The sequence below is a fragment of the Dipodomys spectabilis genome, unplaced genomic scaffold, assembly GCF_019054845.1.
Source record: "Dipodomys spectabilis isolate Male_0828 unplaced genomic scaffold, ASM1905484v1 ptg000125l, whole genome shotgun sequence".
Classification (NCBI taxonomy): Eukaryota; Metazoa; Chordata; class Mammalia; order Rodentia; family Heteromyidae; genus Dipodomys; species Dipodomys spectabilis.
Genome location: NW_024870802.1, coordinates 17,899,482 through 17,911,167, shown reverse-complemented (window position 1 = coordinate 17,911,167; position 11,686 = coordinate 17,899,482). Strand labels below are relative to the sequence as shown.

General features: G+C 37.9%; 1 protein-coding gene across 1 annotated transcript in view; it reads left to right on the top strand.

The window, feature by feature from the left end:
- Window positions 1–360: 360 nt before the first annotated feature.
- LOC122115690 (cytochrome P450 2C25-like) overlaps window positions 361–11,686 on the top strand; it is a 451,891-nt gene continuing 440,565 nt past the window's right edge. Inside the window, exons 1-5 of the mRNA XM_042689109.1 lie at window positions 361–557; window positions 2,870–3,032; window positions 3,216–3,365; window positions 6,149–6,309; window positions 6,845–7,021. Of these exons, the coding sequence (XP_042545043.1) occupies window positions 390–557; window positions 2,870–3,032; window positions 3,216–3,365; window positions 6,149–6,309; window positions 6,845–7,021 (819 nt within the window). The 5' untranslated portion in view covers window positions 361–389. The remainder of the gene's footprint in view (window positions 558–2,869; window positions 3,033–3,215; window positions 3,366–6,148; window positions 6,310–6,844; window positions 7,022–11,686) is intronic.

The window sequence follows — 11,686 nt, the reverse complement described above, 5'->3', positions numbered from 1 at the left end:
CTGATTTTCCTGAGAAATCATGTGACCAAATGGTCAGTAAGCTGAGAAACCAGAATTCTGAGTAATACCAAATTAAATTGTTTTCTTTAGGGTTTTCAAGCTTTATGGGGTACTATAACAACTTTGTTTTTAAGCTTATAGACCTGCACTTCATCCCGGTACAATTAAACTGCACAATCTGCAGAGTGAGTCCTCAAATAAAAGAGAACAAAGGTAAAGAATATCTTACCACTATCATTTGGGATGAAGTCCACTTGAAAGTGAGATTTAAGTGCGCAGAGCTGATTAGTCACTTATGTATCAAAAACTCATAGCTTAATTAGCAGGAAGCATTATAAAAGCTCTGGATTGCAGGCTCACAGTCATCTCAGCTAGAAGAGAAGGCCTCAATGGATACAGTCGTGATCCTGGTGCTGGGTCTCTCCTTCCTGCTTCTCCTTTCACTCTGGAGACAGGGCTCTGGAAGAGGGAGGCTCCCTCCTGGCCCTGCTCCTCTCCCAATTATAGGAAATATCCTGCAGGTCGATGTTAAAAACATCAGCAAATCCTTGACAAATGTAAGTATGTTTTGGGCTCTTGCATTGGACTGAAAAGGGAAGTGTGTTGACCTTTGGTTTTAAAGAATATACACGGCTGGATGCAGTATAAACGAAATAAAATGCTCCATTAAATTTGTATGTGTAGTTGCACTTCCCATAGTCATTTTCTCATTCTTGAAAATCACCAAATGAAGAGATGTATTTTGTGATTGAAGAGCCATTACATCCCATTCAGAAATGTAAAATACACGAAGTGAGAAAATTTTGATTCTTCCTTCCTTTTATGGCCATTTCTAAGATTGTTGCCTGAAGGTAAATGGAAAAGGAAATGATTATCATTAGAGATATTTCTTTTCTTTCTTTGTCAGTGGACGGACTTTGGGCACTGTCCCTGAGCTCTTCAGCTCAAGGTAAGTGCTCTACCACGTGAGCCACAACACCACATCTGTTTTTCTTGTGTTTAATCAGAGATAAGAGTCTCATGGACTTTCCTGCCCAGGCTGGCTTTGAACTGTGATCCTCAGATCTCAGCCTCCTGAGTAGTTAGGATTACAGGCGTTTGACACTGGCTTCTAGCAAAGATTTCTTTCATGTATTTTAGTCATCTTTTTTTGGTTATTTTGTTTTTGTAGTGTAGTTAAAATAGATTCTGAAGTTGTTTTATGTGTGACGTCAAGAAAATAGCTATGGATGTGGAACAGCATAAGGAATAAAAGAAATAAGAAGCCAGTCAGGACCCAATTGACAATGCCGGAATTCACTGGATTCTGCATAAACCCTTTGTCTGTGGATAGTCATTCTATCTGGTAGAATTGTTCTTGCATGAGATGTGACACAGCTTTGTGCTGCTTCTGTAGAGTCCTTTTGTATTTCTAACACTGGCAGTGTCAAACCTGTGGTGAGCCGGGCGCTGGTGGCTCACGCCTGTAATCCTAGCTACTCAGGAGGCTGAGATCTGAGGATCACGGTTCAAAGCCAGCCCGGGCAGGAGAGACCGTGAGACTCCTATCTCCAATAAAACCACCAGAAAACCGGAAGTGGCGCTGTAGCTCAAGTGGTAGAGTGCTCGCCTTGAGCTGAAGAGCTGAGGGACAGCGCCCAGGCCTAGAGTTCAAGTCCCACGGCCGACAAAAAAAAAAAAAAAAAAAAAAAAAAAAAAAACCTGTGGTGATTTACAAATACAGATTACCTTGTTTTTGACAGTACTGGGATTTGAATTTAGGGCTTTGGGCTTTCTGGTCAGTTGCTCTACTGCTTGAGCTGCACTTCAGGCATTTTCTGGTTATTTTTGAGAAGTTTCCCTGTTGTCCAGGTCAATTTAGACCACTATCCTCTTATTTTAAGCTTTCCTGCTACAGCTAGAATGACAGGTATATGTTAGTGTGTTTATTTATTTCCTGACAGTCCTGGGTCCTGAATTCAGGGCTTGGGCACTGTTCCTGAGCTCTCAATGCTAGTGCTCCCCCATTGGAGCCACATCTCCACTTCTAGCTTTTTGGTGGTTAATTGGAGATAAGACTCTCAGTGACTTTCCTGCCCTGGCTGGCTTTGAACTGTGATTCTCAGATCTCAGCCATACAGGTGTAAGCCACTTGCACCCGACATTTTATTTTTTATGTTGAAATGGGATCTCTTGAACTTTTTATCTGGGCTGGCTTTGAGTTACATTATCTCAATCTTCACTTCCTGAGTAGGATTACAGGCACCAGTCACTGGTGACTAGCTAAATACAGGTTTCTAGTGCTCATCACAGGACCATTGAGTCAGCATCTATGTGTGAACGGTGGGATTTTTCTTTTCGTTTCTTTTCTTTTCTTTTGTCAGTCCTGGGGCTTGAACTCAGGGCCCGGGCACTGTCCCTGAGCTTCTTTTGCTCAAGGATAGTGCTCTACCATTTAAGCCATGGCGCAACTTCCGGCCTTTTCTGTTTATGTGGTACTGAGGAATCAAACCCAGGGTTTCATGCCTGGTAGGCTAGCACTCTACCACTAAGCCACATTCCCAGCCTGAACTGTGGGATTCTTAAAAAAATAGTTTAAAATTCTCAGACTGATTTCCCTCTTTGTAAAAAAGACAACTATATCTATCAAATGTATTCATTGAGAATAAATTTATATCTCTTCCATTAAGCATGGCACATTTCAGCCCTCCATAAGTGATAGTTGTAGCCATGACTATCACATTTATAGATAAATTTCAGAAACTCCAGGCAGTACACAGTAGAATAAAGTATTCAAACACAATCATAATATTTATAAGAATTGATGATGATATAAGGAGGAAATAGTGGCAAATTTTGCTAATTTTTGCATGTATTTTCCATTTTCCAGTTCTCAAAAGTCTATGGCACTGTGTTCACTCTGTATTTGGGCATGAAGCCCACTGTGGTGTTGTATGGATATGAAGCAGTGAAGGAAGCTCTGATTGATCATGGAGAGGAGTTTTCTGGACGAGGAAGTGTCCCTGTGCCTGATAAAGTTAATAAAGGCCTTGGTAAGTGTGCACGCATAAATGTGTTCACATGTATATCAGGCAGTGGTCATTGGGAAGAGGAAAATTAACCCGGCTCAAACTCCACCTCAGGTAGAGCTAGGCCATCGGTATGGCTGAGATGTGTCAGCTTTTTCCTCCTTATGTGCGCTCTTCTTCCATGTTTCTGTATCCTGCTTCTTTCAGGAGTTGTTTTCAGCAATGGAGAGTCATGGAAAGAGATGCGACGTTTCTCCTTTATGACCCTCAGGAATTTGGGGATGGGGAGGAGGACTATGGAGGACCGAGTTCAAGAAGAAGCTCGCTGTCTTGTGGAAGAGTTGAGAAAAACCAATGGTGGGTGCTAATTCACGTTACTGATTTCAAATAAGATCCTTAGGAGCAATTCAAGGGTGGCTGGATCTTTCATTTTGGGCTTGTGTTTGTGAGTCCTGATGTGGAGGAGAGATGATTGAAAGGAGAGAGCCAGGGAGTTTGTACATCTGTGCCTTGTGTACAAGCACATCGAATGTGGGTGCAAAGTGGTTTTTAATGTCCTCCTGATACCAAGTTAGTTTCTTTTGTTTTCAAATAAGAAATATAGATATATGAATATGGATGTATTGAGCTTATTTCTGATGAGTAAGGACATATTGTTTTCTTTTCAGTATAAATAAGGATGATAGATAATTTACTCCAAATAAGCTAGTGAATATTTGAATACGATGGCCATGACTCCACCACACTCTTTTTCTTTCAGTGCTGGTCCTGGGGCTTGAACTTTGTGCCTAGCTGCTGTCCCTGAGTTTTGTTTCTCTCTCTCTCTCTCTCTCTTCCTTTCTTCCTTTCTTTCCTTTCCTTTATTTCCTTCTTTCTTTCCTTTCTTTGCTTAAGACTAGTCTCCACTTCCAGTTTTTTGGTGGTTAATTGGACATAAAAGTCTCAGGGAGGCTGGGCGCTGGTGGCTCATGCCTGTAATCCTAGCTACTGAGGAGGCTGAGATCTGAGGATCGAGGTTCAAAGCCAGCCCGGGCAAGGAAAGTCTGTGTGAGACTCTTATCTCCAATAAACCACCAGAAAACCAGAAGTGGCACTGTGGCTCAAGCGGTAGAGTGCTCACATTGAGCTGAAGAGCTGAGGGACAGCGCCCAAGCCCAGAGTTCAAGCCCCATGACCGACAAAAAAAAAAAAAAAAAGAGTCTCAGGGAATTTCCTTGTCCTGACTGGCTTCAAACTGCAATCCTCAGGTCTCAGACTCTTGAGTAGCTAGGATTACTACCACACTCCTACAGAGCAAGAACTACATCTTCATTTAATTAATTAGACTGTCTTTGTTTGACCCATTTATAGACATGTCTCAGAGTTTCTTTCCACCTTGTAAGTATAAATCTGACAGAGACCCTGCTATGCACTATTTCTACTGCTTAGCCAGCCGTGTGTGTGTGTGTGTGTATGTGTGTGTGTGTGTGTGTATATGTTACCAAAGTAAGATACAAATGTATGTTTGGAAACTTTTTCTTAGAAAATTTATGGGCCATTTGATTACAGCTATGTCAGTATGGAGATCTTCACAAAAACAACACCTTTAACTAAATTCATGTAATTACTTGTAAAAAAGTAAATTTGGTACATGTAGTAATCTGGTTTGAACAGACAGTACAATATCCTATAATTCACAAAGTTTAAATTTACCACATTCAATTTGGAATTTGATTGGGAAAGGTAGAAACTTCCACTTCCTAAGGAAGGAATTTTTTTAAGAGAGTAAAATGGAAACTTAAAAAAAATATTTATCAATTCTCTTTTTATTTGCTTTAGTTGGGATTTATATCTAAATAAAAACTTCTCATTTTACCTTTTAGATAAATAAAGTCTACCGTATATTTGTTTATTCAATTGATTTATTCAACTATTTATTATAAATAAAAAGTATCCAGCTCCTCACCATTTTCTCACTTTCTATTCAGTACTATATTTTCTATAGGATTTAAAGATAGATGTGATTTTTACTTGGAATGATTAAATTATTGGAATTTTAAAAATCTTTTTCCTTCCCAAACCATAGATATCTGGGGATTAAAAGTGAGTAAATAAAGACTGCAGGTACATACTGAATATATTAAGTTCCAGTATTTGAGTAAATTATTATGACCAGCATTGTGTGAGATAAAAGCAATGTGTTTGCAGGTATCTCTTTTATATAATTCACACTCCTTTAGGTCTATGCCCAAGAGTGCTGTGGTAGGGTCATAAGACAGGTCTACATTTCATTTTTCCAGAACTTCCATACTAATTTCCATAGTGCTTGCACAAGTTTACATTCCCACTAACAGTGTGTGAGGGTTTCTTGTCTTCCCACATTTTCACTGCACTTGTTGTGTTTGTTTTCTTGATGATATGGAAACTTACAGTAGTTTTGATTTACATTTCCTTTATGGAAAAAAATGTTGAATGTCTATATATTTCTTAGCCATTTAAATACTCGTATTTCTTGAACAGGCTTGTTCTTTTCATCTGCCGATTTTTTAAAGTTGAATGAAGTTCTTTTGTTGTCTATTTTGTTGAGTTCTTTGCATCTTTTGGATGTTTATCCTTTATCTGTTGAAGAGCTGGTGACAATTTTCTCCCGTTCTGTGGGTTAGTTGTCTCTTGATTCTGGTAACTGTCTCTTTTGATGTGCACAAACTTTAAAATTTGATCTTAATCCCATTTGTCTTGTTCTTATTTCCTGGACAAGTAGAGTCTTATTCAGAAAATAATTATCTCTTCCTATGTCTTTCAGAGTTTTCCCTATGTTTCCCTGTAGTAGTTTCAAATTTTCAGATCTTATATGAAGATGTTTGATCCATGTGATGTTGATTATTCTACAGAATTTGAGATAGGGGTATAGTTAAGTCTTCTGCATACAGATAACCAATAATACAACCCACCAAACACTAAAAAGGGGATGGGAAGGAGAGTTTTATGAAATATAAAAGAGGGTGTAAACTGGTTCAAAGCATTCCACACTTATCCGTGGCATTGCCTATAAATTACCACTATTGGAATTACCATAGTGAATTGCCACTATTGGAATTACTACTAATGGAATTACCACTATTGTATGCGTGTATGCTCTAACTTAAAAAAATATTTTGTAGGCTTACCGTTTGATCCTACTTTTATCCTGGGCTGTGCTCCCTGCAATGTCATCTGCTCCATTATTTTCCAGAATCGTTTTGATTATAAAGATCAGGATTTTCTCAACTTGATGGACAATTTAAATGAAAATGTCAAGATTCTGAGCTCCCCATGGATGCAGGTGAGGCCAAATCCTCTCTTTCTCAGAGTTTATTTCATTGTAAGTCCCAAGTTCTATAGGTAGGAAATGGTGAGCTGAATACTTGGACAACTCAGTGCTGAGAATTTGGGAAATATGTTAGAACTCTTCACTTTACATCCAGAAAAACAGGGACTCAACTATTGGGCTGGCTTTCAAACCTGTTAGCTCACTGTCCATAAGTTTTCTCATAAAATCCCAATGTACTTTTTCTATAAATCATTACGGTCAATACTCAAAAGATACTCAAGTCACTCAGTGGACATCCAGGTTCCTTTTTGAAAGCTTCCATAACCCAGAAGACTTGTTGTCCAATCACCATTTGTTTGTCTTTTCCTGGTACATGCTGGTAAGTAACTCTACCACTGAGCTATAGAGAGTTATTATATATCTACAATAAAATTACCCCTCAAGATAGTACCATATTTTATTCATATATTCCTAACCAAGGGTTGCTACATGATACATATATCTCTAATCATATTTTTAAAAATTAATGTAATATTTTCTCTTGCAGGTCTGCAATGTTTTCCCTATTCTCATTGATTATCTACCAGGGAGTCATAACAAATTACATAAAAATTTCAATTTTTTAAAAAATTATTTTTTGGAAAAAGTAAAAGAACATAAAGAATCCCTGGATGTTAATTGTCCTCGAGATTTTATTGACTATTTCTTGGTCAAAATGGAGCAGGTAAGAATGTTAACATATGCACATTTATTTGATTGTTTGAGTGTTTTGTAGTTTTATGAATATTTTGATACTTACTGATGCTGAAATGGTTAGGCTAATAATGCTTGATGAGGACTCTGAGTGCCTATTTCATGCATGATTATGTTACTGAATTTCAGTTACATTCTATCTAGATCACAAATGATATGGTGAACAATTTTGATATTTTAAAATTTATTGAGCCTTTTGAATCACCTGTCTATCCTGGAGGAAGTTCTTTGGGCACTTAAGATTGTACAATCTGCCATTGTTGAGTAAAGTGTTTTCTATAAATGAGGTGTTCTGTATATATGTTAGGAATATCAATGTCTATTGTTAAGAAAAAAATATATTTTCCCATCCAATGTTACTTTATGAGTATACTGTTTTTAGAATAATTTTAACTTGAGTTAGATATCTAAGAGAAATTTCAACTTGATGACCTTGGGGAGTCACATGAAGTTGATAAAACCAAGGCATCTTCTGTCTTTGTCTAGCATGTACTAGTGTTAAGGTAGTCTGACTTATTGTAATGATGTTGATTAGATAAGGTTAGTCACAGTGGATATGCCATCTGGAGATGATAAAATCACTATTAATGTAATACTGGTAATGATGTGTATAGATTGTTTCAAAGATAATATTATGTATTTCCACATCCTGCACTTAATAATGTTTAATCTGCTTGTTACTTCCAATATAGATTGCAAAATTACTGTCTCATTCTATTTTGTGGTCCATTCTCTTTCTGTTATCCTTTCTATATTGTGCTGCTATATTAGTGTTTTTTTTAACTTCATCTTAGCAATGTGTCTACAGGCAACACTGAGCCTATGTGAGGTTTTTGTTTGTTTTGAGTAAGAATATTGTAACAAAATCGGGCTGAAACCATTTATGTAATACAGTCTTCATTTACATATTTCTCTTAAAGTTTGTGGTAGTTGGGGCTGGAAAGGTGGCTCAGTGGTAGAGCACTTGCCTTGCATGCCTGAGGCCCTGGGTTTGATTCCTCAGCACCACATAAGCAAAAAGAAAAAAGCCAGAAGTGGCGCTGTGGCTCAAGTGGTAGAGCACTAGCCTTGAGCTGAAGAGCTGAGGGACAGCACCCAGGCCCAGAGTTCAGGCCCTATGACCGGACCCAAAAAAAAAAGGTTAAGAACCTTCTATTTTTATTCACCATACATAGGATTTTTGGTTTCATTTTTATGAAAATAGTATCTGCTCTATTTCTTCCTTCATAATTCTGTTTTGAATAAGAAGAGGTACTTGCATACAACATAATATATTTACTTATTGGTTTATAAGCTAATGCTAACATAATATATATATATTTAAATTTTATTTTATTTTATTTGAGAACATACTGTACAGAGGGGTTACAATTACATGGTCAGGATAATGCATACATTTCTTACCAAGCATTGCAGCCTCCTCCTTTGTTTACCCTTCACCTCCCTTCCCAGCCTCCCCCCTCCCCCCCACCCAATCATACCCCCCCTCCCCCCCCCCTCCGACATTGTAAAGCTGGTTTTGACATGACATTTTGTACTTCTCATTGTTGCAACAGGTCCACCTGAATCCTTAAACGACTTGTTTGTCCCCATCTCCTCCACATGTTGTACTGACATCAAATATAGTGAAAGCAGGGGTTACACTGTGGGGGAGGGACATACAAAGCAACCAAGAAATAATCTTATAAATGCGTTAGAAACACGTGCATGAAAGAAACAAAAACATTAAAATACATATTTGAGGGTTCGTTTTCCTAACATCACATTCTCTGACTTTTTCCGCTTGACTCATACCTATACTAGATATTGCAAATAAGGGAAACCATGGGACCTATGTTTCTTTGGGCCTGGCTTACTTCACTTAATAGAATTTTTTCCAAGCCTTTCCATTTCCTAACAAATGGGGCAATGTCATTCTTTCTGATGGAGGCATAGAATTCCATTGTGTATATATACCACATTTTCTTGATCCATTCATCTACTGAGGGGCATCTGGGTTGGTTCCATATCTTAGCTATGGTAAATAATGCTGCAATAAACATAGTTGTGCTGGTAGCTTTAGTGTGGTCTTGTTTGTAAACATTAGGGTAAATGCCCAAAAGTGGGATTGCTGGGTCATAGGGGAGTTCTATGTGAAGTCTTTTGAGGAACCTCCATACTGCTTTCCAAAGTGGTTGAACAAGTTTACATTCCCACCAACAATGAAGTAAAGTTCCTTTCTGTCCACATCCCCTCCAGCATCTGTTGTTGTTAGAGTTCTTGATTTTTGCTGTTCTAACTGGAGTGAGGTGATATCTCAATGTTGTTTTGATTTGCATTTCTTTTATGGCTAGGGATGTTGAACATTTCTTCATGTGTCTATTGGCCATCCTTCTTTCTTCTTCAGAGAAGCTTCTCTTTAAGTCTTTCGCCCACTTACTTATTGGGCAGTTGTTTCTTTGAGGATTTGTTGTTGGGTGGTTTAATTTTTTGAGTTCCAAGTATATTTTAGATATGAGACCCTTGTCCGTTGTATGGCTAGTAAAGATCTTCTCCCAGTCCGTGGGCTTTCTATTGATCTTGCTAGCTATGTCATTTGCCCTGCAGAAGCTCTGCAACCTTATACAATCCCATTTGTCCAACCTTTCTTTGATTTGTTGTGTTTCTGGGTCTCTATTCAGAAAATTTCGGCCTGAGCCAAGGAGACCCAGGGTTTCTCCTATTCCATCCTGTAGTGTTTTCAGAGTGTCTGCTTTGAGTTCAAGGTCTTTGATCCATTTGGAGTTGATTCTGGTGCAGGGTGATATATAAGGATCTAGCTTTAGTTTTCTACATGTAGTTAACCAGTTTTGCCAGCACCATTTACTGAAGAGGCTGTCTGTCTTCCATTGCATTGTTTTAGCTCCCTTATCGAAGATTAGATGGCTATAGGTCTGTAGGTTCATTTCTGGGTTTTCAATTCTCTTCCATTGGTCCTGAGGTCTGTTCTTATGCCAATACCAAGCTGTTTTGATTACTATGGCTTTATAGTAGAGTTTGAAATTTGGTATTGATATTCCTCCAGCAGTGTTCTTTCCGTTGAGGAGCGTTTTTGCTATTCGGGGTCTTTTATTGTTCCATATGAATTTTTGGATTGCCTCTTCTATTTCCTTGAAGAATGAGGGTGGAATTTTGATAGGTATTGCGTTGAATTTGTAGATAGCCTTGGGAAGTATTGCCATTTTCACAATGTTAATCTTTCCAATCCAGGAGCATGGGAGGTTTTGCCATTTTTTAAGTTCTGTGTTCATTTCCTTTTTCAAGATTTTAAAGTTTTCATCATAGAGGTCCTTCACTTCTTTAGGTAAGTTAATTCCTAGGTATTTTATTTTTTGTGGGGCTATTACAAATGGAGTTGCTTTCCTAATTTCAGCCACACTTTTCTCATTGTTGGCATACAGAAAAGCCATGGATTTTTGGGGGTTAATTTTATAACCTGCTACTTTGCCAAAGTTTTGAATCAGCTTGAGTAATTTGGGAGTGGAGTCTATGGGATTCTTTAAATACAAGATCATGTCATCTGCAAAGAGGGAGAGTTTTATTTCTTCTTTCCCTATTTGGATCCCCTTTATGTCTGCATCTTGTCTTATTGCTGTAGCTAGGCATTCTAATACTAGATTGAAGAGAAGTGGAGAGAGTGGGCATCCTTGTCTTGTTCCTGAGTTAAGAGGAAATGGCTTTAGTTTTTCACCATTGAGTATAATGCTGGCTGTAGGTTTGTCATATACAGCCTTTATTGTATTGAGGAATGTTCCATGGATTCCTAATTTTTCCAAAACCTTCATCATAAAGGGGTGTTGGATCTTGTCGAATGCTTTTTCTGCGTCTATTGAGATAACCATATGGTTCTTATTCTTGCTCCTGTTGATGTGATGAACAATATTAATTGATTTGCGTATATTGAACCAGCTTTGCATCCCTGAAATGAATCCTGTTTGATCGTGGTGTATGATTTTTTGGATGAATTGTTGAAGTCGATTGGCCAAAATTTTGTTGAGAAGTTTTGCATCAATGTTCATCAAAGAAATGGGTCTATAGTTCTCTTTCTTTGATGAGTCCCTGCCTGGTTTTGGGATGAGGGTTATGATGGCTTCATAGAATGTGTTCGGTAGTGAGCTTTCTCTTCCAATTTCATTGAAGAGATGGAGGAGAATTGGTGTGAGCTCTGCTTTGAAGGCCTTGTAAAATTCCGCTGTAAAACCATCTGGTCCTGGACTTTTTTTAGCTGGGAGGTCTCTTATTGCTGTTTCTATTTCAATGCTTGATATGGGCCTGTTAAGATAGTTTAACTCATCTTGGTTTAGTTTTGGCATGTCAATATTTGCTAGGAAGAGGTCCATTTCTGTCAAGTTCTCAAACTTATTAGCATAAAGTTTTGAGAAGTATTCCCTTATAATGTTCTGAATCTTGGTTGTTTCCGTGGTGATGTTTCCATTCTCATCTCTGAGTTTATTAATTTGGGTGTGTTCTCTTCTTTTTCTGATAAGATTTGCTAAGCGTCTGTCAATTTTGTTAAGTTTTTCGAAGAACCAACTCTTTGTTTTGTTGATTCTTTCTATAGTTTTTTTGGATTCTAATTCATTTAATTCTGATTTAATTTTGATTATTTCTTTCCATC